Below are 27,711 nucleotides of genomic sequence, written 5' to 3'. Positions count from 1 at the left end.
ACACTGGCATCAGATCAGTTCACGGGACGCGAAAACCCGCGAGAGATTTTGCGCGAAACGAAGCCGCGAGGGATTCTTGTGTGGAAGGTTCGCGCCGCGGCCTGGGAAAAGAGCGGGCGCGAGGGCCGTCAGAGGCGCTGCTGCGCCGGGGATGGCGAGGGGGCAGCAGCACGAGAGCGGCTGCCTGGAGGAGGAGGAGGAGGAGTGTGACGGAGGAAGGGGAGGAGGACGGCGACCAGAAGGGGTTGGCGCTTCAGCAGGCAGCAAGCAGCAAGTGACCTAGCTGGCTGGCTGCCGCCCTCCCTCCTCCTCCTCGGCCAAGACCAGCCCCGGCAGCGCCCATTCGGGGACGGGAGTTCGCGTGAACCGTCCCCAGCGGGGCCCCCGCCCGGTCTCTCTCCCTCTCTCTGCGCCCGGCACTCCAGGCTAATTCTCTCCCGCCTCACTCAGCACGCTCGCTTCTTGCCCAGCGCCATGGCGGCGGCGGCGGCAACAGCAGCAGCAGGCGAGCCTAGCAGCGGCGGCGGCCGATACCAGCAGGTGAGGAATGCGCTGGGCAAGACGGAGCACGGCAGCGCCGAGGCTTCTTAGGCCGCGGGAAGCGAAACGAAGAAGGAGCTTGTGGGGAACTGGGGGGGGGGGGGGGAGTCTGGTTGTCTACGATCCACATTGAAGACGTGGAAGCCGAGCCCGGAAGGAGCGGGGGAATCGCTCTCTGCCCCCCCCCCGTCACGGGCCTAATCTTGCTTTTTTTCCTACCTGCTCCAGAACATGGTCCCCCCCCCCTCTCCTGCTGCTGCTGCTGCTTTGGCCCTTTATTTGTGGGGCCGTTTCATTTGTTTTCCTGCCCCCTTGCTTCGGATCGCCCACCCCGGTTCCCCCTCCCCTTGCTTCTGAAGGCCAGAAGCGGAAGCCGCCCCGATGAGAAGACGGCGGGGAGGCCCTTTGGCTCCTCGGGGATACGAGGCCCTAAGTTAAGCCTCCCTTCGCTTTGCTGGGGAGGGACGGTGCTTTTAAGATCAACGAGTTGCCCGGCTGCCTTCGCATTCCCACCCTCGACAGTCGGGTCATTAAAGGCAGAGTAGCAGGGGGGTATAAATGCTCCCCCCCCCCGGCCTTTCAGTGTGTACTTGCTTATTATACGGGGATTTTAAGCAGCCTCGATTGCCAATGATATGGAGATGGCTTGGTAGTTATCCCGGATTAATTGACATCGAGTACAATGAAAAGATCCCGAAAGCAATTCGATCCTGGCGTTTGTCACCTCCACCCCCCCCCCCCGCTCGCCAACTCCGAGTTTTCCAATGTAAGCAGTAAAAATCTAGCAGCACCAGTTTGCGTTCGTTTGTTGTTTTTAAGTTAAGGGGCGTTATGCATTCCTATGATAATGTTCACAATGTTGAGATGTAAACACAGCCTCCCAGCCCACCTTGTGCCAGGGTTTTCCAAACTTGGGCCTCCCGCTGGTTTTGGACTACAGTTCCCGCAATCTCTGACCACTGGTCTTGCTAGCAAGGGATCATGGGAGTCGTAGTCCAAAAACAGCTGGAGGCCCAGGTTTGGGAAACCCCAAAACACTCTTGAATTCCAGCATTTGGGATTGTGTTTTGTAATTCCAAGGTCTCTTCTGTCCAAAACTCTGAAGACAATACTGAGCTAGTTTGACCAGTGGAATCAGTACACAGTAGCTTCCTATTTTGATTAAATTTGCAAAAGCAAAAGTTGACATTTGCAGAAAAGAATTGGTGGTGGGGTGGCATTCCGTGGATAGTTATACATTTGCAGCATATTTCCTCTTCATGGGAATTACAGAATTTCCAGGGCTTCAGTAAATTTAGTGCTCTGAAAAGGCCCCAACTGTCACTGGGATGCCTTTGTTTATGCTTTCCTGAGTGCAGTGGGTGGGAGCCAAGGAGAAATGATAGTTGTTAGTCTTTGTTTGCAACCTAAATATATGGAAGCAGGGAGATTTCTATAAGTGGGTATCTTCCCACTAACAACCACATATAAAAATAACAATGCAGCTTTTTGTTTTTATTTTATTCTTGTTTTAATCGGTTGGTTTTATGTTTTGAGTTGGCCCTGTCCATGTTTTTTTCTGGACTAAAAATTTCAAGGCAACAAATGGTCATCTATTAGTGCCTTTTTTCAGGACATTTTTTGGGGGCTGAACAAATAATTACTCACAATTTGCTTACTCAGCAGTTTCAGATCCCTATTGAAGGGAGTCTTGCAAGCAAAGCTAGATTTCTCAGGTTGGAGGGAGGAAATTTATTTTATTTGGAATTAATGCTTGTACATGTAGTTTAGCATACAGTATGCTAGGCCTGAAAATGACTCTGTCTTCCTTGCAGCGACATAAAATTTAGATGTGTCTGATGAGTGATTGATGATTAGCTCTAGAAGACATGCATTTCTGTGATAGCACATGGCCTTTTAACACTGTTAGTTGTGTGGTATTTTGTTAGAGCACATGATTGTTGGCACTACATGACATTGTTGGAAAGAGAGATAAGCGCTCTTCCCTCCTAATATGAGCTCTAGCTGTGTTAGCACCCTATGCTCAAAATTATGGAATTTTTCAGATTTAATTAATGTATGCTACGTTTTATTTCATTTCTGCAAATTCTGTAAACAGGTCCCCATACCCCGTATTTTCAGCCATGCTTCACCAGATAAGGATTTGAGTTTGAATTTATAAATTTAATTGGTTAGAATTCTGAGAACAGTCTCCAGGCTACATATTGCCCACCAGCAACATAAATGATGGTCCTAACATTACACTTTGTGAGGGAAACATATTAAAATTTTCAGGACAGAATATTAGTTACTAACAATAATAAGTATCAGTGAACCTGAACATTCTGGACTACTTTTGTTTCTTAGTTACTTGCATATTCTGTTCAAGGAACTTGGCAATATACATGGAGTTTCCTCTTAATTTTTTCTTACAATAACTCTGTGATGTAGGTTATGCTGAGAGCTAGTTACTGATCTAAGGTCACCAAGTGAGTGTTATGGTTGTTTCGGAATTTGAACCTAGGTCCAATTCCCAGCAATGTCTACTACATTACACTAGATCTTCTACCAAATCATGCAGTACCTCATAGTATATATTTCAGATTTTGATTTTGTATAGCTGTTTCTTCAGCTTCCCTGTTGTACCTCAGATTTGGGCCCCTCAAGTGGAAATAAGATGTTTGACTTACCTGCAGCTTATACAGTTCATGCTGTATTGTTGTTAAAAAAGATCCAAGAGGTTATACATTTCATATTCTGTGGCTGTTAACAAAGCTCTACAATTTGTACAATCAGTAACAGTAAAATTGATTGGGTGTTAACTTCTTTCAGTAGTGGTACTTAGTAAAGCTTGAAAAAATAGGACTGTTTATACAGTAGTTATTTTCTTACCATGCTTACCTGCTGAATTTATTACAATTTTTAAAACAGTTGTAAAATGTACCCTACTAAAATTTCTGGAGAAATTAATGTGAATGTAATAAGGACTTGCTGCTGGTGCATGAAAAGCCCAAGTAAATGTGATATAGGGTACAGTCCTGTGGTCCCTCACAGGGTGTCCTGGGGGTGGGCAATGGGATTTTGGAAATCTCCTCTGTTGGAAGAGTAGAAGGCCTATTCACTGCAACTGTAGAAAACTGCAGCTGTCTCTCTCCAGTGGCAGAAAGGACAAAAAGGAGACATGTTGGGGATGGATTAGAGGAGGTTTTGGATCTTTATTTTCTCTCCTGTGGTATGCAATGGGATGAAAAAACTTGAATAAAGAAAGCTGTTGACAGTAGGTGTGGGGGGGTAAAATGTCATGTGCCCTTCACAGCATCAGCCTGGCAAGGTTTGGGATTTGGCAGTTCACCCAGCCTTGATTGCCCCTCCCCAGACCAGGTAGGATTATTCTGAAAACTTAAACATATTATAGAATTAGCCACACTGAATTCAGTTATTTTATAAAAACTTGCAGTGTGATGATGGTAAGTTTCCATTTTAACCTTTTAATGTTGCACAGTCAAATTTCCATGGTGTTTTAAAAGATCATACAATCAAAATTACCAACCACCAGAGCCTTGATAAAAGCTTGCATTGAAAAGAGAGAGAGAGAGAAATGAAGGAAAAGGAAAGAGAGGACAAAACACAAATGCGATTTTGTAAACGTGTGGCCCTCCAGAGGTTGTTAGACTCCAACTCCCATCAGCCCCAGCTAGCATGACCAATAGTCAGGAATGATGGGAACTGTAGTCCAACAACTCCTGGAAAGCCGCAGGTTCCCCCATCCCTGGAATCAAACACCAGTGTTCACAATTCAGATTTCAGTATCAACCAGTTCTACAGAATTTTGTGATTCCAGAATATAGTGTACTACAAGCAGAGTAGAGCAATTAGATCTCATTTGATTGCAAGATGACCAAGTCCTGCCAAAATGATGTACTCACAAAGAAGACACACGCTGTTCTTACACACAATCCTATGAATGCTTGTGGCCCATGTGACTTACTCTGAAGTAAGTACGCATAGGATTGTCGTTCAAAATGTAGTAGATATTTAATATGTTAATATACTAGCAGGAATGGCCTTTTAAACTGGGGGTGGGGTGGGGGGTATTGTTTTGTTTGTTACTATGTTACATATATTTGTGTTTTTATATTGTAAACTGCCCTGTGATCCTCAGATGAAAGGTGGTATAGAAATTAAATAACAATGGTTATATATCCAATTTGATTTGTCAATGATAAGTTCAAGTTGGAGCAAGTGTAAAGAACTAGAATGAGTGCAGGATTGATGTGAGGCCCACATCCTCAGGCTGAGGCAGCATAGAAGGGTGTGCTGAGATATCCTCACAGAGTAGACTGACTCATGAGGTGTCTGAATCTGAGGTCTCCTCAGGCAACACTGGGATCCTGAACATGGCAGTGGCCTGCCCACTGGAAGGCATCACTCTTCTGCCACTCACTTGCTTGGATGTAATTCCTTATTGTCAGTGACTGGCATAGTACACATTTAAACTTCATAACAGTTTTAGTACATATAAAAGCAACTGATCCTTACAGATCATTTGGAAGGTAATAATGTGGAATGATTTAAAATAGTGTAGAGGCAACATCTGGGGATGAGGTACCTAGATGTTTCAAAATGGCTGAATGTTGAAAAATGAAAGACACCAGCTAGAAAATGACAAAAGATGTGGGTAGGACTGGTGAAATGAGGTTTTTTCAGTGTGGGTGTGACCCTTCTTATTTCTTTCAGCATTGAACAAATGACAATCTAGGTGACTTCTGCCTCAGTTTGATGTGTGTGTCTTCCTGTTGTGTCATTTAATAATCCTTAATTGGCAGCATCATGTATACTGCCTCACCTACAGGAGGTAGCTTCCATAAACTGGAGCAAATCACCTTGCTCTTCAGCAGGTATGTTTCTAAATGTAGTCATATACAGCTATGACATAAAGTAAAGAGGCACATTGATGAGGATATATGGTTCAGAAAGCTAGAGCTAATAAAGAAATGACTGGCAGTAATCCTCAGATGTAATAATACATTACCTTCATATGGATTGAGATACATGGGTTGTATTTTACATGCTTTGTTGTGAAGTGCTAATGGTGTATTTTAAACATGCCTAGTAGAGATCTTTTGAGAACTCCCTTATGTTGCCATAGCAACAGGGTGAGATTTGAGGAGTGGTATCTCTGCAATCTAGAGGCTCTCATGATTTGTCATTCTGGGACCAATAATTAATTTTTGTACACAAGTTAAGGCAATAGTATTCAGAAATAGAAGCCTATGTTTAATATTCCAGCTTTCTTTGATAGTTTTGGTATGAAGGCTTGCATTGTTCTAGATATGTACATAAGCAGTTGTAAGGTAATGCCTGTGTTGATTCTGCTGTTGCATGCGCATGAGAGGTTTGTTGTGTTAAAACTCTTGAGGAATAATGGATTAGCTTTTACTAGAAGGAATGAAAGAAAAACATAGGTTAGGAAATATTGACCATTCTTCTAATTTAATTGGAGTTTAAATGCCAGTTGTTTGTGTTTTGTTTTGTTTTCCCTTTCTACATTGCTTTGTGAATGTGAATATGAAAATTGTAATGGCCTGACCTTTTTCTTTTCAAATAAAGAAGCATCCTAATGGCTAGTGAACTAAGTACCCATTTTCCATTAAAATAGAATAAACCAATCACAGGTTTGTTTACACATTCTAATCCGAGTAATTTGAATAAGAGTAAGAGGCGCAAATACCTAATGAAAAGGCCACATCATTTTAAAATGTCATGAATAGTATCAGAATTAAGGAGTACCTAGCAAAAAAATGTACTCAGAAATTTACGTATTTTCATATTGAGCTAGAAGGATTATAGAGCAGTCCTAAGAACAAGGTGAGTGGAAAGTGAAGTTGCAGATATTCCAGCACCTCCCAGGCCCTGGTGACTTGTCCTGGCCAAGGAATGAGATTGGGTGGGTGTTCTCTTCATTCTGGTAGTTTTTCTTCTTGTTTTTAATTCCCTGCATTGGTTTATTTTATATTGGGATTTTTTTTATTGGTTCTTTGTTTGCTTGTGGGGGTACTATACCAGGTCCAGATTGGTATAGTTGATGGGCCTGGATCTTGCAGCCTCTTGGAGAAGCAGAGGGCCTTTAGATTCATTTGACTCCTGACGTCCTCTACTGCTAGAATGCCTTGTTTCAGGGCCTGCTTCTGGCAGAAGTACTGCCAGTGGTAAATTTATGCCTGCAGAGCTTCTGTGAATGGAGGTGCCTCCCTTTGGTGGTGCTCCTCTCCACTGGTAGATGGGGCACTTTGAACCAATTCTAACCCCTTAGATTCAGCAGACATGGGGGGTTAGGATTGGTCTGTTTTGCCCTATCTCCATGTTTTAAAGGAAGAGTAATTAACTACTGGCCCATGTGCCTCATCTGACCCATCATAATGTTTTTGGCAGCCTTCCTGCCCTGAATACAATTTTCTGTGGGTGCTCAACAGCAAAGCACCCTTCCCTTTTATGATGTTATTTTAACTACCATTGGGAACAGAAAAGAGCACTCCAGAAACAGGAAGGAACTCTTCCAGCCTTTCTCAACCTTGGGTCCCCAGATGTTGTTGAACTACAACTCCCATCATCCCTAGCTAGCAAGGCCAGAGTTCAGGGATGATAGGAGTTGTAGTCCAACATCATCTGGGGACCCAAGGTTGAAAAACACTGCGCAGCTGTTCCAATGTTTCATGGCCCTTTTGTTATCACCTGCACTTGGGAAACATTATAGCAAATTGGAGTGCTGCTTCCTTTTTCTGGAGCACTCTGAGCTGCTCTCAGTGATGGCGAAGAAGAGAGGATGAGCAGGGTTTGAGAAAGAACCCATGCAAAGATAAAGCAGATGGAAAAAAGAAGAGTGTGCAACAAATGAAAAAAGCAGGACTAATGTGAGATAAGAAAAGAAAGGTAAGGAGGAGCATTTAAAAGTAGCAAGTCAAACTGAGTGCTGCCTGGAGCCAATGAATAAAATATTACAATGAGGAAATGTGATCATAGTGACATGGGCATTACATTAACCAGGTGGTCAGATTTTGATCAGAAGTTAATGGAGAAAGATGGAAAGGGAAGACCTGATAGTAGAATATATTGCAGTAGTATAGATCAGAAGTGGATTCTAGTCATGCCATTATTAACTGACAGAAATAACAAGAACAAAGAGAGAGCCAGTTTCGTTTTTGAATCTCTTGTAATTGGGCACTTTTACATACAAATTATGCTGTTGGAGGAGAGTGCTGTGCTGATATTTTGCCACAATCTCCGCTGGCATGCGATTCTGGAAAGGGTTGCCTTGACCCTTGGGCAGAAAAGGTTAGCCACCTCCATTTTAAAGTAAACCCACTTCACCAGTTGCAAAAACACAAAACAGTCATTATCCTGGTTACCCCAAACTTTGAGCAGGCCTTATTTTCTACCTTTCTGTGTTCCTCACCATCCAGTTGCTAATTCTCAAAAAATAAAACCGTATTGCAAGTGACAACTGGCCAGTTTTATGCTATTAGAGCAGCATTTGTTCATGTAAAAGTGTATGATATGATCTTCCTACTATGTGAATCTTTACTGTGCTAATAAGCACTTAGCTGATTTTAGATGGCTGGCATTGTTGAAAAAGAGGCTGTGTGCTTTGTCCATTAAGAGGAGGATCATTTTCATGTTGCTGGCAAGATGTAATGTTGAGTCTTGGAATTTATAGCTTGCCTCTTAATAGAACAACCGAATAGGAAGGAAGGAAGGGGCCTGTAAGGAGAGCCCATGTAACTTTCTGGACTTTGAAAAATGTATTGCATCTAAATTACCTAGACTTTGGTGCATTATAAATATCATGGCAAAATAACAAAATTGCAGTATATTAACAGAATAATTCAACACCACTCTCATTTTCTCCGTGTGTGTGTGTGTGTGTGTGTGTGCGCGCGCACGTGCGTATGCACACATATAACTATCAGCATCGGTGGAATTTGCTTGAATAAAAAAGTAAAAAAAACTTCTTTTACTCTGCATAACAGAATTGTCAGCATGTTTTCTTGGTTGTTAATCTCCACCTTTCCTCCTCCTTCATTCTATCATTCTTTCTATCTGATATTATTATGTCACCTTTTCAATGGTTTCCCAGGATTGACACTTAAATCTTAAATGATCTCTCTCCCCCCCCCCCCCTCGCCTCCAGCATGCCTTTCCTTCTTGCATCTAGAATGCAAAAGCAGCAGTTCTCCCATTTCTCTAGGGGAATTACCTTAACCATGTCTGTGGCATTTCTTCTTTCATTGCGTGCACGGCCTCAGATTTCATTCTCACTTCTTTCACAGGTTCTTCTGACTGTTTCTTCCTGTTCACAGAAATATATTCAAAGTAATCACTTCTCATTTATCTAATGGCTGTCCATTTTTTTTGCAAATGTATACAACATGTAGCTGCTCCAGTACCATAACTCCTGTCCCTCATAGCTATCTATCAGAGCCATAGACTAAAGTTAATGATTGCAACTGGTGGTCTGCAAGCCATGTCCTGGTCTGCCATTTCCCATCTGCAACCACCTTCCCCTCTCACCCCTCCCTTATTTTTCTGCCACACCATCGTTGCTCTTTTTGGGTGGTGCAGGAAGTAGAGATGATTTCCAGCTTAGCAGCAGTCTTCCATGTTCTTCTGGGTTAACTGGAAGCTGAGAGGGGGAAGGAAACACCATCCCTAGGCTTGCAGTTTGAGAGGCATGGCCTTCCACTTCAGCCTAGTCATTCCACAATTCTTGCTGCAAACAATTGCTTTATGCCAGGAATGGTTGACTCAGACTGCTCTCTGCTCCTGTGGTGTCACAGGCTTTGGTGTGCACCTTGAGAAGGAAGGGAGGCAACCAAACCCATCCCTCCTTCACCACTGTCACCAAGCAGTTCCTATTTTTCTTTAATTGGGCCAGTATACTTCCTTTATTGAGAAGAGTCATATGGCACTTAAGTGTGAGGTGAATAACAAGTTCTCAACCGAAACAAACTGTTCTTTTACCTCAGAGTTTTTGTAAAGCATCAGACAAATAATTTTTTGGAAAACTATTTTAGAGAAAAGAAAACCAGTTTAGCATTTTGCTTCGTTACCTATAAGAGCATATAAAAAGAAACACATAAACACATCCAACTATTCTAGAGACTGTTTTTCTAACCAAGCCAATACTTAACAATTTATACTCTATAGTTGAGTTTCTAGGTCTCTTGGCATTCTTTAAAGCTATCTAGGTCTGTTAGCTCTTTCTCTTCAATTCTTCAACCACAGCTCTTCAGCTCTCTCCCTTACTATTCTGTAGTTTTACTTATATACATCATTTTCTGTCCCCTCCTAACCTTTTAACCAAATCACAAGGACAATTGAGTCCTAGTTATATTTCTGTTTCTCCTTAATTGCTTACTCGCTAAATGTTGGGTCCTTTGTTAAATACTGCAGTCAATATAGGCTGTACAGTGGTGCCTTGGGTTACATATGCTTCAGGTTACAGACTCCGTTAACCCAGAAATATTGCTTCAGGTTAAGAACTTTGCTTCAGGTTGAGAACAGAAATTGTGCTCCAGCGTTGCAGCAGCAGGAGGAGGCCCCATTAGCTAAAGTGGTGCTTCAGGTTAAGAACAGTTTCAGGTTAAGTATGGACCTCCGGAACGAATTAAGTGCTTAACCCGAAGTACCACTGTAGTTAGAACAGACAACGCTTCCCTGAGTTAGAATGTAACAGGGAGCTGTGGAAAGTTCTAAAATGAAAGTGGAAGCTTTTGTTCTCCTCCTTCCATTTATGGAGGAAGAGGGGAGAGAGTGCCCAGGATTAAAGTTCACACAGGCTCTTCATCATAACAGAAATTATATCTGAATCAGCAGTTAAAACCTGCACTTGGGCACTCAGGAAGTTGCCTTCTACTGAGTCAGAGCTGGTCAGCCTAGCTCAGTATTGTCAACACTGACTGCTAGTGGTTATCCAGTGTTTCAGGCCAGGAGTCTTCTTTCCCACACCTACCTGGAGATGTCAGGCATAGAACATGGGATGTTTTTCATGCAAAGCATGTGCTCGGCCACTGAGCTACAGCTTTTCCTCTAAGGGCAGCTTCAGTGTAAAAGAGAACATTCCCTCCTGAATGTAAAATAGAGAACCATGGGGAGAAATTACACACTATCTGTTGCCTTCTATGGTTCTGGGCATATAATCCAGGAGATAGAGTATTGTAACTCCCCAGATCCATAGAGGCAATATTTATTTGTTTAAACAAATCTGTGGATGACCTTTTACTCCAGCTATCTGAGTTCAGCAGCGTTGTAGAATATTTGTGACCCTTACCAACCCAACAGTATGGGCATTTGCTTTCTATCTCATGGAGAAACATTGCTTTGCCATTGCTTTTTAACAATTCTGGATACCTACAGCTCCATTCTATGCATGTTACTAAGTCCCAGTTTATTCAGTGGAAGTTAACTTTCAAATAAATATGCATAGGGTTGTAAACTTAGCCTTCAAGTATATGATCTTGCTCGGTATCCTTGCGAATGTACAGAGAGAACTAACCATACTTCTTTTTCTAAGTACCTTAGTCACAATTCTGTTGCACAAAGGTGCATCATCTGTTTGGTCAAATGTTCTGGATTATGCTCCCATGTTATATAAAGACTCTGTTGAGTTGCAAATCAGTACATGTAATTGCTACAGTAGCCAGAAAGTATGCATTCTTGTTTAGGAAAAGTATAATTTTAAAACTGGAAACTTGACTCAGTTATGTCAATTTTCTGGGAGGGGAACTGGGGAATTAAATCGTGATTTAAATCATTGATTAAATGTTCTTAATTTATGAAACAACTATACACCATTTAAAACATTTTAAAGTATGTTTATTAATAGGAAGAATACTCTGTTGGCATCTAATTTCTGCAGCCACAGTTGAAATTAATCTGACTTCTTTTTATCTATGCCTTTAAGATAAAAAATGTGCACTCTTCATCTTGTCCTTGCCATGTTAAAACCAAAAATGTCTCTGTTTAGTTGCAGAATGAGGAGGAGCCTTGTGAGAACCTGCAAATTGTAAATGATTTCCCACCACCTTACAGCAGCATTTCTGGGGAGAATGCAGGTATTTATTTATTTTTTAAATGCTCACTGATTTTCATTAGTCGATTATCATTGCTAATGGTTGGAAGGATAGCAAAGTTATGTGCAGGCAACATAAATTCATGGGGAAATAATGTGATTTCATAAACCACCTTTCTTGGCTCATCTTACATTCCTGAGTGCTCTGTCTTAGCATAGAGAGGAAGGTAGCATTTCATTCTGTTGCCAATTTATATTATACTGCATTTGTGGCTGTAAAACTTGATGCTAATGGTGTGTGTATCAGGAAAGGGAGAGGGAGAGTTTTTTTGCAGCTGGGTGACTGGTCTGCTCTACGTGGTGTTGTGGACCCAAAAATTCTGTTGCCACCTCTGACCATACTTTGAAACCATGGATAATTATTCCTTGCTGCTTGCAGAGTGCATCTTTCTCCGAGTCTTCATTATATCTGTGAGGATTCTGCAGACCTGCTTCGGTTGTGCTCAGCTGTTATGACAGGCTATGATCATCCTGCAAAGTTCCAAGCCATCTGGGTTTCAAATTGGCACCTGGGAATATATTTGCATGCAGTGTAGAATTAATAAGATGAATCAAAACACCATAATCTACTTCTAAGTGACACTCATTATATGATTATGTTCATCATTTACATCAGCCTAGCCTTGACAACCTTGCATTTTGGAAAGCAAATTAACACTGATTTGTCTGACGAGGTTGTGCACAAGGAATCCTGCTTTATCCATTTCTATACCTGAATAAAAGACCATAGAGCAGGGGTGGCTGATCAGTGACTTTCCAGATGCTGTTGGACTACAACTCCCATCTGCCCCAGCCAACCTAGCGAGGGGTCAGGAATGATGGCAGCTGTAGTCCAGTGCCATCTGAAAGGTCACAAATTAGCCACATTATGTGCCATAAAGCTGGGTTGCTGCCATACACACAATACTTGCACTATAATCATTTCACCTATCCTTATTTTTTTATTATCAGGAAGAAATATTAGGTTGTAATTTTTAGTATGTAGGTATTCTGATAATTAACCTATCTCTCTCCCATCTATTTCCCCCGCAGTGTATTTTGATTATAAAGATGAGGCTGGGTTTCCTAATCCCCCATCTTACAATGTAGCCACAACCCTGCCTACTTACGACGAAGCAGAGAGAACCAAGGCAGAAGCTACCATACCTTTAGTTCCTGGGAGGGTAAGTGTGATATGATTTGTGTCATGTGCCTTTAGTTATGGTATCTCAGCCATGCGATTTTCAAGGAAGAGTAAGCATTGACGGTAGCTGCACTTTAGCTTTCTTTTGGGGGAAAGTAATGTAAGCCTAATGCCGGTAAATTAGTTTGTCTGACATTTGCTAGCCACCTTGAATGATTTCTGTCTTAGGAGGAGGACTTTGTGGCACGGGATGACTTTGACGATACTGACCAGCTGAGGATAGGAAATGACGGCATTTTCATGCTGACTTTCTTCAGTAAGTACACTAAAAAACAACAACACCTGAATCTTTGTGACAGAACTGTTAACATGATTGAACTAGCATTTTACTTTCTTTTTTCAAAGAGGTGGTTCGTCCATATAGTAGGCTGTCTCACCTGAATATTGATTCTCCGTGTTGATTGTGTGCTACATGCCTGCTTGGGGTGCGGTTGCTGTCCTTGCTAGTGCAGATGGGCAACTTTTATGACAAGCCAGCCGTTTCTGGGCAGAGAAGGGATTTGTCGTTACTTGGGATGCATTTTATATTGGAAGGTTAGGAATGAAACTTTCAGAAAAATGGAAGGGTGGAGTGACCATTTCTGCTTAAAAACATATGAAGTGCATTGCTGGTTCAGATCAAAGATTCCTCTAGTCCAGCACCCTGTTTTCCAGTGAGATGCCTCCATGAAGCCCACAATTGGAACAAATTGAAATCAATTGTGATCACTGTATTCTCTCTGTTTTTCCCCCCTTAGTGGCATTCCTTTTCAACTGGATTGGATTCTTTCTCTCTTTCTGCCTGACTACCTCAGCAGCAGGAAGATATGGGGCTATTTCTGGATTTGGTCTGTCTCTCATTAAGTGGATCTTGATTGTCAGGGTAAGTTGAGGAGTGGAAAAAGAAGGCTGCATCAATGGGTGGGGGCTCTGTGTATGATAGACATTGCAACAAATAATTCCCCAGTGAGTCCTCCCTTTGTGAAAGTCCTAAAGACAAAACATGTACAAAGCTTATGAATATGTCTTTATTATATTAGGAAAATGCAGCTTGATTGAGTTACTAACCCTGTGTAAGCATTCTGAAATTCTGAACACCATGATCTTTGCAACCACCAAACAGGATTTTTGAAATGGAAATTATGCAGATTTGCACAGTGTGCTTGTTTCAGCTAATTTGCATAGCTTCAGATTACCAAAAGGCAGCTCCATTGAAGAGTAATTGGAAAAAAAAGATATCTGAAATACTTCACTGTGTAATTATGTGAGGTGAATGTTGTCTCGAAGGGCATGGATACTAAAATCACTCGTGTTTGGTGTAATGTATTCCCACAAATAGTGGGAACAGATTGGTTAGATAGGTTGATGTAGAGGAGCAAACAAATGCTGTGATTTAAACTTTCCATTTTTGATGTATGTAAAACTGTAAGGAGGGGACGCGGGTGGCGCTGTGGGTAAAACCACAGTGCCTAGGACTTGCCAATCGTATGGTCGGCGGTTCGAATCCCCGCGGCGGGGTGAGCTCCCATCGTACGGTCCCAGCTCCTGCCCACCTAGCAGTTCGAAAGCACCCTTAAGTGCAAGTAGATAAATAGGTACCGCGTTATAACGGGAAGGTAAATGGCGTTCCGTGTGCTGCGCTGGTGCTGGCTCGCCAGAGCAGCGATGTCACACTGGCCACGTGACCCGGAAGTGTCTTCGGACGGCGCCGGCTCCTGGCCTCTAGAGTGAGATGAGCGCACAACCCTAGAGTCTGTCAAGACTGGCCCGTATGGGCAGGGGTACCTTTACCTTTACCTTAAAACTGTAAGGAGAGACTAGATGCCCTTCGGAGTACTGGCTACGGTATGCCAAAATGACATGCCCATTTTATTGATTAGATTTTATTCAAAACTGCAATAAAAGTTACTGGCACGGTTTGAGAACCAGTTAAAAGTGTGTGTGTGTGTGTGTGTGTGTGTGTGTGTGTGTAGATTTCTTGAATCACAGCATGGCTTAATAAAGCCAGACTTGCCTGTTGTTGGATAGATGAAACTACATGTGTATAACGTAGCTGTTTGTTAAGTGGTGCTTATTTAGAATTTCACCGGCCTTGTACCTTTTAATTTCTGAAGTGGAGAAAGAAGAGAAAATGCCTATGTAGAAGCAATGATTTGAGTGGCTGAAAGGATTTACTGTCTGCAAAGCTTATATTCCCTGCTGGAAGTTATTGGTGTTGCAGTGAAGTCACCCAACACATTCTGTATGCAGTTCATGGACTGGTTTGTGTCAGGGTGGCGATAGTTTGAGGATGTGCAAGAAAAAAATGTGATTGAATTGATTTTAGATTTTAGAAGCCAGAGAACTCATGTTTGGTCCTTAATTGTACAGTCTTTTGTATTTCAGTAGTTGCATTTTGCACATGCAGGAGCTTTCTGTTTTTGGCCATTAAGCACAGTATTGTGGATTCTTGATTTACAGCCGCTCTTATGGATCTCAGACAGAGAAGCTCTTTCAGATCACCTGCCACCTTAGAATTCCTCATCCAGAACAGGTTCTGAGATTAGCTTTCCTACTGGCCAAAAGGACTCTGTCTTGTCTGGATTAAGTCTGACCTTGTTAGCATACATCCCAGACCATTGCAACAAGAAGTGCTTGTGTGTATCTGGAGAGTTACCTCTTCACATAGAGATTTTTTGGATCATGTCCTGTCGCCATGCAGTATTAATTTTTGCAGAGATTTAGGAACTTAACCCTGAGTTACTGGTGGAGTGTGTGTACAATTTTACAAAATTTATAGACTGCTTAATTATTATACTAAACAGTTTACAGAAGAAATGTGTGCGATAGCAGTAATTTATCCAGCAATAACTGCTGCTAGTAACAAAATGCCGGTGCAAAAATCCTGCAGCTACAAACTGATTGACCTTATTCTCCCCCCGCTTTTTTTTTTTTTTTTTTTAGTTCTCCACCTATTTCCCTGGTTACTTTGATGGTCAGTACTGGTTGTGGTGGGTGTTCCTTGTGTTAGGTAAGTGTTAAACGTTCATTTCAGTTTTTACTTTAGGAATCGTGCATGAACCTGTTCATATCTAGTTGTTATTCCTTTCTTGTAATAATGATTGTAGTGTATTTTTAATGTTGATTTCAGAAAGGGGCTTTTCTGCCAGTCTTTTAGATTAGTTCCTATGCTGGCCACTTGAGAGAACTTGGGCAGATTTTTGAGATGTTCCTTTCAAGGAATCCTGCCATCTAGTGGATATTTCATTCTTTGCAATAAGAAACCCACAACCTTGTTTGACTGTGGAAAATGACAGGTACAGTGCTGTATCTGTCTCTCCTCACCCCTGAGGGATAATAGCAACCCTGGGAGTCGTGGTGATCCGGGGGGGGGGGGGATACTGTAGTTCTCAGATCCTGATTGCAAGCTTCCCATAGGCATCTGGGCACTATGAGGACAGATGGGCCTTTCGTTTGATCCAGCAGGGCTTTTCTAAAGTTCTTAAAACAACACAGGAGAAAAGAATTAAATACCCTCTGGGATCAAATTGGCATCCACACCTGACTTTTTGAAATAAAGAAGAAAAAAAGTGGGGAATTGGTTCCACAGGTCTGTTGGGTCACAGTTTAGCCCTCATTGACTTGGAAAAAACATTAGTGATGTTAACTATTTAGGAAGAGAGTCTTTTTCAAAACGGAGTAAATCTGTCAGTGGTGGGTCAGATCCTCTTGGGAAGCTGGGAGGATGTATTTATAACAGGCTTAGAAAAATGAACACCACAGATTTAGAAACAAGTGCATGATGATAGCTGTGTGGTTAAATAAAGAAAACCATAAAAGGCAAGAAAGCTTCCCTTAAAAAGAAGAAGTCTTGCCAAAATGAGAACAAAAATTATTCCTAATTCCAGCAAATAAATGTGTCAAGCAAGAAAAGGGGGGAAATGAGGAGAAAGTTGGTAAAGGCATGAAAACAAATATTTCTTCAACTACATCAGGAACAAGGAACTAGCCAGGGAAGCAATAGGAACTTTGGACAACAGAGTTGTGAAAGGAAAATTAAAGGGGGACGCAGAGATGCTCCCATGGGTACAAACATGAGCCTCAGGTTCACTCCCCCTTCCCCATTATGCATGAAGTGGTGAGATTTAAAACTTCCTTTTCTGATTTGTAAGAAACTGTTGTTTGTCATTGCATTAAAACCTGGGTTGTTTGTGACTCATTAACAAAGCATGGTTTGAACAAACCACCCTTTGCCAGGTTTGGATGCACTTTCTTCTAAACAGGGCATGGGAACTTTCAGTATATTCTCGCACTCAAAGCAGTGTGTGGAGCATGCAAGGTTCATAACCATAAGCCATAGTAGGTCCAGATAGTGTGAACCCAAGAACTTTTGCTCTAAATTGAAACTGCTGAATTTTCAATGACAGTATACCACGTCATTAAGGTGGCGCTGTGGGTAAAACCTCAGCGCCTAGGACTTGCCGATCGCATGGTCGGAGGTTCGAATCCCCGCGGCGGGGTGAGCTCCCATTGCTCGGTCCCAGCGCCTGCCAACCTAGCAGTTCGAAAGCACTCTTAAGTGCAAGTAGATATATAGGTACCGCTTTATAGCGGGAAGGTAAACGGCGTTTCCGTGTGCTGCTCTGGTGCCGGTTCGCCGGAACAGCTTCGTCACGCTGGCCACGTGACCTGGAAGTGTCTGCGGACAGCGCTGGCTCCCGGCCTCTAGAGTGAGATGAGCGCACAACCCTAGAGTCTGTCAAGACTGGCCCGTACCGGCAGGGGTACCTTTACCTTTTTATACCACGTCATTAAACTCAGCCTCCTGATGAGAGGAATGAAAGGTACATTAGCCAAAGATGTACAAATGTGCTTCTGATCATGGCCACCTGATCCTTATCAGAGGATTGGAAGGTAACCAATATGATATCCCCTTCCTCAAAAAAAAAAAAGAAGGGACTGAGAGGGAAGGGGAACCGAAGAAATAACAGACCATGTCATGCTAACCTTTTTTCTAAAGTTGCTTAAAAGTCATTTTGAAGCTGGAATTATTAAGCAAATAAATAAAAGAACAAGTTTTTCAGTCAGCATGGCTTCTATAAAGGGAAGTCCAGCTTAGCAACTTTTTCAATTCTTTGAGAGTATCAACAAACATATAAGTGGTTCAGAAGATATATGGTTGGACATCCGAAAACATTTTGAGAAAGTCCTTCACTGCAGGTTCCTGGGTAAGTGTAGCAGTGATTGGATAAGAGAATGGGTAATCCTGTGGATCAATAACTGGTTAAACGAGAGGGAACCAATTGTAGGAATGAACCTTGCCTTTCAGAAGAATGGAAGATGTGTATGTGAAATATAACTCTGTTATTTTTTGTTAGGGTTTCTCCTGTTCCTCAGAGGATTTATCAATTATGCAAAGGTTCGGAAGATGCCAGATACATTTTCCACTCTTCCCAGGACTAGAGTTCTCTTTATTTACTAAAGGTAATTCTCTGGGGAATCTACTTTAATTCTTTGTGTTTCTTTGCTTGATTTAAAAAGCAGGACATCCCACACCCTATATACTGTCTTCAGTGTTGTCCTAGACACATTTTGAAGTCCTATTGATTTCAGTAGAAGTCACTTCCTCCAACTTCTAATGTGCACTAATTGGTAAATTGGTATTAAATTATACCAATTTATTACCAGTTATACCAATTTAATATTAAATTATACTAAATTATACCAATTTGAAAGGACACATATGATAACATTGCTTTCATTTCCTTTTTCCTGGAATCTGGGTAGTGTCTTACAGGAAACCCTTGAGTTTATTTATTTTATTACATTTATATATCACCTTTTCTTCCAAGTTGCTTTACATGGTTCTCCTCCCCATTTCAACCACACAACAAACCTGTGAGGTATGTTAGGCTGAGAGATATGAACTGGCCCAAGGTCTCCCAGTGGGTATCATGGGTGAGTGGGGATTCGAGCCCTGGTCTCCCAGATCAAGAATTGCTAGAGCGGTAGCCTTTTTAGAGTCTAGGATCTTAAATGGTGGAGCAAAACCCAAGGAAGGCATGGGATACAGTGGATTCTAGTCCATGAAAGCTTATGCCACAATAGATTCCAGATTATTTGTATTCACTATGACTCATCACTGTACTTTGGATTGTCCTGGATACCACCATTTGGTAGCCAAGCCCAAAACCAAAAGTCTCATATGGATGCATTTTGGCTTGCCTGCTGCTGAAAGTGGCCATGAGGTGATTGATAATATCATCATTTATCAGTTTTCGACCCGTAAGTAGTAGCAGTTGCCAGGACATTGTCCTATTTGCCTCTGCGTAGTTCTTTCCTTATTTCAGATATTGTGATATATCACAATGTTTAACTGGTGATATATCACGATATTGAAAACCAGTTATTGCCCTGCCCTAGACACCACAAAATTTGACGTGGGAATCTCTGTATGTACCTGCCAAGCAGATGTTGAGTGCTGGGTTAGAAGGGCCTAGAAGCTGAGAAAAGAGTACTGTACTTAGTTCAAAATATTTGAAAGACATGCCCTTGCCATTCCATAGAAACTGTTACCCTGGAGAAACCTGGAGATATTCTGTCCAGGACAGTAGTGGAAAAATAAAAGTTTCAACTGGATGTTATTAAGCATGCATCCTATAAAACGGAACCTTAGTTTTCCCTTTCCACTTTTCTTTTTAGCTGGCCAGCAACCACACAAGCTGTAAAAGGTTTGCCTTTCCTTCCAGTAGTTAATGAGATACATGGCTAGACCACACACAGAAAGAAGATTTCTTTAGCAGTGGTGGGACACTTAAAAAAACCAAACCCAACCACCATCATGACATGGGCCATGTAAGAAACGCAGTTGGCACCCACCACATTAGAACATTTGAGCTGGAAAAAGCTATTTAAAAAAAGAGAAATGCTCTGTGGTTAGGGTTTCTTTACTTCCTTAGTAAGGTTTGTGGTGTCCCCTTTTGGATCTGAAATTCACACTGAATTACAAACTTCCCTGCTCCTATGTTTTTTTTTTCTCAGTTCCAATGTTAGAAACACCATTAACTAGTAGGCCACTCTTGTTCTTTTGCTCTTGCTGGAACCATTAAATATAATTTTTATCTGAATGTAGCTTTTTCATGCGACTTTTTTTTTGGGGGGGGGGAAGAGGGGGAATCGTTATCTTCTTAGCCTAACCTACCTCACGGGGCTGTTGTAAGTACAGAATAAAATTGGGAGAGCCATGTACAGATCTTTGAGCTCCTTCAAGGAAAGGGGGAATAGAAAGGTAATAAGAAATAATACGTTGAAGCTGCTTGGTTCTTTATAACAAATTTCACAGGACTAGAATGATGACTGATTATTTGAAGTGTAGTATAATCCTGGGCATGTTTACCCTGAAGTAAGTCTGACTCAGTTCCATGGAGCTTACTTGAAAGTAAGTAGAATGGGAGGCTTGACCTTGTGCTCATGGGGGAGGCCGTTGGCTGGTGCATATGTAACCATAGTTAAGGGCTTAGGAGCCAGCCACAGGATTGCATGCTTCCTATGTCTAGTCTGTCCTTGTTCATACACAAAATCACCCAGCCTCTCTTAATTCTTGCTTAACAGCACAAAGCAGTGTATTCTAATAACTCCTCCCCCTATATACCCCTCCCCACCTTTTTCCCTGACAGGGACTCAAGGTGGCTTACAGATAAAAAGAAAACTAAAAACATAGAAATAATAATAATTTAAAAACAATTAAACATTGATAGAATTAAAACTCTCTCTTTCATTCTCTCTCTATACACGCGCGCGCACACACACACACACACACACACACACATAAAATCTTATTAAAACCATACAAATAATTATAATAAAACAGCACTGTACCAGCCCTCTCACTAGGAGCAGTCCGTTCCCAAAAGCCTGTTGGCAAAAGCCAATTTCCTTATTTTTTTGTTTCATATCCATAAGATCAGCAGGGCTTTCAGATTCCTGTCTATCGGAAATAAATGTACTGCTACTGTAATTTGTGAACAAAACACCAGATCAGCACTTGTCCTTGTTTTTACCATTTACACTCTTGGAGGTGGTTCTTCTTCTTCTTCTTCTTCTTCTTCTTCTTCTTCTTCTTCTTCTTCTTCTTCTTCTCCTTCTTCTTCTCCTTCTTCTCCCTGAGAACTTTAAAAGGCCTGTGGCCCTGATGACAAGAAAATGTTGTTTCTTGTAATAGTTGGTTACTCTGCCCACATCCTCCTACAGCCTAAGCAAGAACACTGCTAAGAGGTGTGCTTAGCATTAATTTGTATAAAAGTTACCCAGCCTAGCGCAGGAGGGGGAACAGTGAGCAGCCACGTATGAACAACAGTGCCGCCCTTTGCCTGTGAATGGTTCCTTTTGGAGCTACTTAAACTGGATGGTAAAATCCAGCATATTGTTACCAATCTTAATCTTTTGAAAAGGTATAAAAATTGCTTGATAATGAAAATATACTGATTCTCCCCCCCCCCCCCCATTATGCTCGGGATACCATATGTCTGGGAAAACCCTCTTTTTTGGGGGGGGGGCAACATGCCCATCCGAGTGGACTTTTACATTTCAAAGGAAATGTTGGGGGGGTTGTTTGGACTCGTCGTTGGAGGGCAGCTTGGGCTGCTCTGCAGGCCGCGGCTGCTGCCAGCCCAAGCTGGGGAAAGAGGCATGTGGGCACAGTGACCACGCCCACTTTCACCCACCAACTTCTTTCCCCAGCTCGGACTGGCAGCAGCTTGGCCTGTCCTCTTTTTTGCTCTTCAGCCCTAATTATGTAGCTCTTAGAGACACAAACTCTGACACACACACACACACACACACACACACACACGGGTGTATGCTTTTGATGTGGTCCAGATTCTGGGTGATTCTGCTAGTTTAAAGTATTTTAATTCTAAACTTAAACTCATGTAATCAAGAAGATTTCTCTCCCCCCCCCTCCATCCCTGGTTAGGTTTTTTTTTGTGTGGGTGGGAGGAATAGTGTTGGAATTTATTGTACCTCTGTTCCTGTGCCATACCAGAAATAAAGTTTGACCGTGTACATTTTGTTCATCAGTCACAGAGGCACAGGAATGAGGTAACAGGCAAGGGGGGAACTAGAAACAAAGGATTCAAAAACTAGTGAACAGTTGTGCATTTGCGTATGAAAAACGTATTCTAAGATTGTAAACATCCTTCTCTTAGCTAAAATAGTAACTGTGCTTTTGCTCTTTTCAGACTGATGTTTTCTGGCAACATTTTCCTGCATTGATGAGTTCTCCCTTAAGTGGACACCTGCAGGAAATAAATCAAGACTCTCAACACAGAAGGAAAAAAAATAATCACCCGCTTTAAAATGAATGAAGTACTGTTGGAAAAAAGAAGCATTTCTTTCTATTTGTTTCTAGATGTAAAATTTTAATAGTTTAATGCAGAACTCCTGTAATCATTGAATCATTAGTGGCTAATGTTTGAAACGGCTCTTGCAATCAAGTCTGTGATGTTACTAATAATGCCTTATATAGTATTTGTAGTTCTTTAAATAGCATGAGCTATTGCCCTGCAGCCAGAAGGGGTCAGTCTTGCTTTTTGTTCTCCTTAAAATTGAACTTTGAATATGTTTTCTTAGTGTAAGATAAGTAATAATGCTGGCCATTGTGAAGGGGTGTTCTTGGAACTTTAGAAATTTGTTTTGACTGTATTTCTGCACATAGTATGTATCTGTTGTTAAAATAAAATGAAAACAACCTGGAAATAAAATCTACATGTACCATGTGGATGTTTTTAAGGCATAGTTGTGAAAGAGCATTAAGAAGCTGGTACAAGTATTAACTCTTGGTAGTATGTATTCAGTATTTCTTACTGTTGTACTGCACACTTTTTGGGTAGGAACTCTCATAGTATATGTTGGTGGTATCAAATTCAAAGAATTTGATAATGTGGAGTATAAAATGCGAAAGCACCTAAAATAATTTGATAATGCAGTGCATAAAATCAGAAAGCACATCGCCATTTTTGTTGACTTTAGAACTTGAAATGGTTCCTAACATAGCTGTACTCCTTGCTTTTCTAATTTCTGGTGCATTTAAATATAGATTAATGTGCACTTGTGTGATTTCTGCAAAGCAGTAATTCAGAGTTTTATTATGTTAAAACTGTAAATATAGCAGAATGTTAATAAATGTCACTTATATTACTAGGGCTTTCTTTTTGCCGTACATCAGTGTTTACATGAGTGCCTATTTTTTCTTCTTCAGTGTTACCACCCCCATCCCCGTAAATTCATGGCAACTGAGTTACATAGACATGATGGTAGCAGCCAAATAATAACTATTTTGCTATGATTTTCTTACTAAGTGGGGCTACTAAAGGAGCTCATTTTTTCTGTCTGGCATTCCACTCTACTGTCTTTGAAGTCACTCCATTCTTAGTTATTTGTGTTTCATTGCCCTTTGACTTCCTTTGTGGATCCTTCTATTTGGGAACAGTGGGTCTTTCTAGGGAGAAGTTGCCAAAGAAGACACAAACTTTTCCTGACTAACCCCAGGCAAGTTTGTGTGTGTGTGTTGCTGAATCAAATCTGGAGCAAAATCAGGTGCCAGCTCTTAATATTACAATATTGGTGGATGCATAGAGTTTATTTTCCATAAACCTATTGCTTCCATTGCCATTAATTCGGAAACTTGAAAGCATGTTGGTAGTTTTCTCAGTCCTCAAAATGTCAGTCCTTATGTAGCCAAAATGGCACCATCCAACCAGGGTGGGAGTATAAAATATGAGCATCTGGAATTATGAACAGGAGCATTCCACACTGCAACTTTTTGTTCAGGTCCCCCTTGTTTCAATCTTACTTCCACAGTTCAGCACAAGAGTGCTGTTATGTAGCCAAAACTGCACCACCCACACACAAGAGGAGCATTTCAACAGGATTATGGGACACCCACTGTGCTTCTTTTTTCCTTCCTTTTTTACATATAAATGCTTGTGAACACCACAATTTAGAAGCTTTTTTCCATTTTGTTCTAAGGCATATCAGTCTATCACATGGCAATGTCACCTAAACTCTGCCTCAGTATCTGCTGACATGGAAAATCTGTTCTCCCTATTGACCTGTGACAAAGTGTTAAACTTGCAGCACAGTGGCAGATTGTACATTCTGGATGATGCAATATGTACAGGAGACTTGGTGATGAAAGTTTTATAACTGGGGTGGCATAGCTTCATGGCTCACTCTGTATTGTTATCCCTCGTTCTGCAGTGCTCTAAACCTTTTGCTTACTATTGGAACAAGGAGCTTAATGAGTTTCAGCCTTTCAAGGGATTTTAAAAAATAATTTTAATGCATTGGCTCATAGTGGCCTATTTAGATCAGGATTATTTCCTTCCCACCAAAACACCATTTAAATATTCTGACCCTTGTAAGAACTTTAAATTTATTATATTTAATTTTTTTTTTTTAAAAGAAAATAATCCTCTGCAGTGTATAACTTCCAGCATTCTTAATTGTAAAATGATCCTGAGTATTCACTGTTGTCACCTTCAATAGATATTCATTGTTTTTGCTAAAGAGGTGTCACATTCCCTCTTCCTCTGGTCATTTCCTAAGAGGTTTAAGGAAGCATACTTGGTAATGGGTAATTTGACTGTCCTGGCAGGGCACTTGGTGAACACAAATCCTTTCATTTGCAAAGAGAAGCCAATCATTTACAACTTCAGCTTTGAAAAACGTGCATGCATTTGGAATTTTAAAAATAAACCCTACAGTGGTGCCACTAAGTGCCCTGACAATTTAGGTACACCTTACTGCAACTGAGCTGTTGTGCAGTTTGTATCAGTTAAACTTATCGTACTCATCCTCACTTGGCTCCAGAGAATTTTAAATGTAGTCACTACCTCAAGGAGAACTGCCTCTCTCAATTATTTGGTGCGTGGCAGTTTTCACCTTAGTAAAATAAAGGACCCCTGACAGTTAAGTCCAGTTGCGAACGACTCAGGAGCTGACGTTTGGCCACAGACAGTTTTCCGAGTCATGTGGCCAGCATGACTAAGTCGCTTCTGGCGAACCAGAGCAGCGCACGGAAATGCCGTTTACCTTCCCGCCGGAGCGATACCTATTTATCTACTTGCACTTTGATGTGCTTTTGAACTGCTAGGTGGGCAGGAGCTGGGACTGAACAACGGGAGCTCACCCCATCGTGGGGATTTGAACCGCCAACCTTTCGATTGGCAAGCCCTAGGCTCAGTGGTTTAGACCACAGTGCCACCCGTGTCCCATAGTTTTCACCTTAGATTAGCCCTATCCCACGACTGCCTAATCCCGCTCAATGAGTACGAGGCATCAGAGCCCATATCTGAGAATTGCCTGGTTATGGTACTTTTATGGTGACCAGCTCAAAGTTAAATGTTACAATCCTATCCAGAGACAAACCTGCCATGCAATTACATCATTAACTATCTTTTAATAGAAGGTGCCCTTGTTTTTATTGTGCTGCTTGTGTGGATGAAGAGAGAGGCTGCTGACTTGGCAAATCTGTTCTCTGTATATTCACTCTATTAGCAGCCAGACTGCCCGGATATTAAAAACATTTTGAGGTGGAGTGTGCTGGGGGTGGGTTCACAGGGTGCGCTTTATGAATAACACTTATTACTCCTCTTACAACAACACAGAGCATATTAAGGAACAAGGAAATGTCATTAAGTTCATCCTGAGTGATCTATAGTGAAATGCATTTTTAAATGCTGCCATTCTTTGGTCCAGAAACAAACACAGCAACATAATTCAGCTTCTGCTCCATAGAAGTTTGCAGAATGGGGTGGTACCCAAATATCTCAATTGACATCTTTTAAAATATGCATTATTTCTTGTAGGAGAGGGAAACAGCAGAGAACTTACTGTGGGTCTGCCACAGATCTCCAAGCCAGGTAGAAGACTTGGAAAATGCCTTCCTAGAGCAGATTATCAATCAAAAAGAAAGGATATAGTAGTAATGCAGTAACTGGCAGTATCTAAGCTTGCTGGTTTTAGATAGTAGGGTTGGTGCTGAGTGAATCTCAGAGGCTTCCATTCATATAGGCCAGAAGAGGTAAACCCTTGGCCTTCCAGGTGTTTCTCCCATTAGTCCCAGTAAACATGGTCAATGGCCTGGAATGATGGGAGTTGGAGTTGAGCAATGTCTGGAGGGCCAAATATTCCCCATGCCTTAGCAAAGTGTTTCATAAACAGGCTTGGCTATTTCAAAACATTTCCCTTATGGAGAGACAATGCCTTGTATCATCCAGCTGTGGGGTTAACAGAGTCCTATGGATACTCTCCTTCTGATTATTCACAATTCCAAGGAAGCAGGGAGCTTATAATGCAATCCTATATAATGCAATCAGAACTGAGTTCAACATGTGGCAGGTATGCAGCCTTAGTTACATTTGCTCCTGTGGGCGAGCAGCCAGATGCTGTGGTTGGCCAATTCATGAATAGTCATAGAACCACAGAACTGTAGAGTTTCAAGGGATCCAAAGGGTCATCTAGTTCAACCCCTTGCAATGGAGGAATCACAGCTAAAGAATCCCTGACAGATGGCCACCCAACCTCTTTAAAAAATCCAAGGAGGGAGTGTCCACAACCTCCCAGGGTAGCCCATTCCACTGTTAAACAGCTCTTACCATCAGAAAGTTCTTCCTAATGTTTAGTCAGAATCTCCTTTCTTGTACTTGCGGGTTTGAGTCCTACCTTCTGGGGCAGCAGAAAACAAGCATACTCCATCTTCCATGTGACAGCCCTTCTTAAATTGTGGTGCCCGTAACTGGACACAGTATTCCAGGTGGGGGTCTGACCAAAGCACAACAGAGCGGTACTATGACTTCCCTTCAACTGAACACTAATATTTTTAGGGACAGAGGGGAAAATTAGTTTGGTTTGCATTTTAATGTGAGCCTGCTTAATATGCATTTCCTGAACTAGCGTGTATTATGTGACAGGCACATGAAAAGGTTTTTCATGCTAACTTTTCAAAAAAGCCAACCCAACAACAGCTGCAAACTAGTGTGGGAATGTGGGGAGCTGAACTCAAGATTGGAAAAATGAGAAAATAAACACAAATTGACAGATTTAGTCCATCCCTACCTGCTTTTTGCCAGAAGCGGCTTAGTCATGCTGGCCACATGACCCGGAAGCTGTCTGCAGACAAAAGCCGGCTCCCTCGGCCTATAGAGCGAGATGAGCGCGCAACCTCAGAGTCGTCCGCGACTGGACCTAATGGTCAGGGGTACCTTTACCTGCTTTTAACAGGCAACTAGCATAAATCTAGCACCTGGGAGAAATGCAGCATCCTGATTTTCTGCTGGTTTTCTGACAATGAAAAACAACTGCAACTCTTTGGGCTTTTGGAGAATACATGCCTCTCCTTCAGACTCCAGGTGTTTACCTCAACGAACACTGGCGTGGAGTCTGCTTGGCTATGCCAAATGAAAAGAAGCGCCAAGTCTTAACAACATGAAGAACACAAAAGTGTATCCTGTCATAATAACCTATGTGCTGCTCAGGCAATATTGACAGCAGAAACAGGGCAGAGGGAATAACCGCGGATGTACAGCGGACAAAGGAACGTTTTGTGTGTTACTCTGAAAGTGTTCAAATAGGCCTGCCGGAAGCACCAGGAACAGAGTATCAGCACCTTATCTCCCACTGTGTTTATTTGCACCTAGCAATCAGCCACATGTTTACCTTGCCTTGATGGTGCAAAGTTTAGAATTTCATTTGGGTCACCGTGGGGCAACTTGGCTTGTCCTCTAGGGCTTCCACGTGAGGTGAGGCGGGGTAGATTGGGGGGAGGGGGGGAGGATGTTTTTGTGTAACTGGAGAGGCGTGGCTTTCTCATGAACTTTTTGTTTACCATTTCCCTGGATCTGCTTGGCTTGAATAGTTTATG

General features: G+C 41.8%; 1 protein-coding gene and 1 long non-coding RNA gene across 2 annotated transcripts; one reads left to right on the top strand and one right to left on the bottom strand.

Moving 5' to 3' along the window:
• Nucleotides 1-231: 231 nt before the first annotated feature.
• NDFIP1 (Nedd4 family interacting protein 1) lies at nt 232-22,985 on the top strand. The gene is made up of 8 exons (XM_028717953.2): nt 232-540; nt 11,543-11,630; nt 12,680-12,810; nt 12,999-13,086; nt 13,568-13,692; nt 15,753-15,819; nt 18,167-18,272; nt 22,028-22,985. The coding sequence occupies exons 1-7, from the start codon at nt 475-477 to the stop codon at nt 18,268-18,270; spliced, it is 669 nt and encodes a 222-aa protein (XP_028573786.2). The 5' UTR covers nt 232-474; the 3' UTR covers nt 18,271-18,272; nt 22,028-22,985.
• LOC144326967 (uncharacterized) lies at nt 12,023-27,140 on the bottom strand. Its single transcript, XR_013391910.1, has 3 exons — nt 26,907-27,140; nt 13,208-13,313; nt 12,023-12,156 (listed from the first exon to the last, which is right to left on the bottom strand). It is a non-coding gene; the product is annotated as an uncharacterized LOC144326967 (long non-coding RNA).
• Between the last annotated feature and the right edge of the window lie 571 nt (nt 27,141-27,711).

The sequence above is a fragment of the Podarcis muralis genome, chromosome 2 (assembly GCF_964188315.1).
Source record: "Podarcis muralis chromosome 2, rPodMur119.hap1.1, whole genome shotgun sequence".
Classification (NCBI taxonomy): domain Eukaryota; kingdom Metazoa; phylum Chordata; class Lepidosauria; order Squamata; family Lacertidae; genus Podarcis; species Podarcis muralis.
Note: the sequence above shows the minus strand (reverse complement) of the source record. Positions and strands in the feature narration are given on the sequence as shown.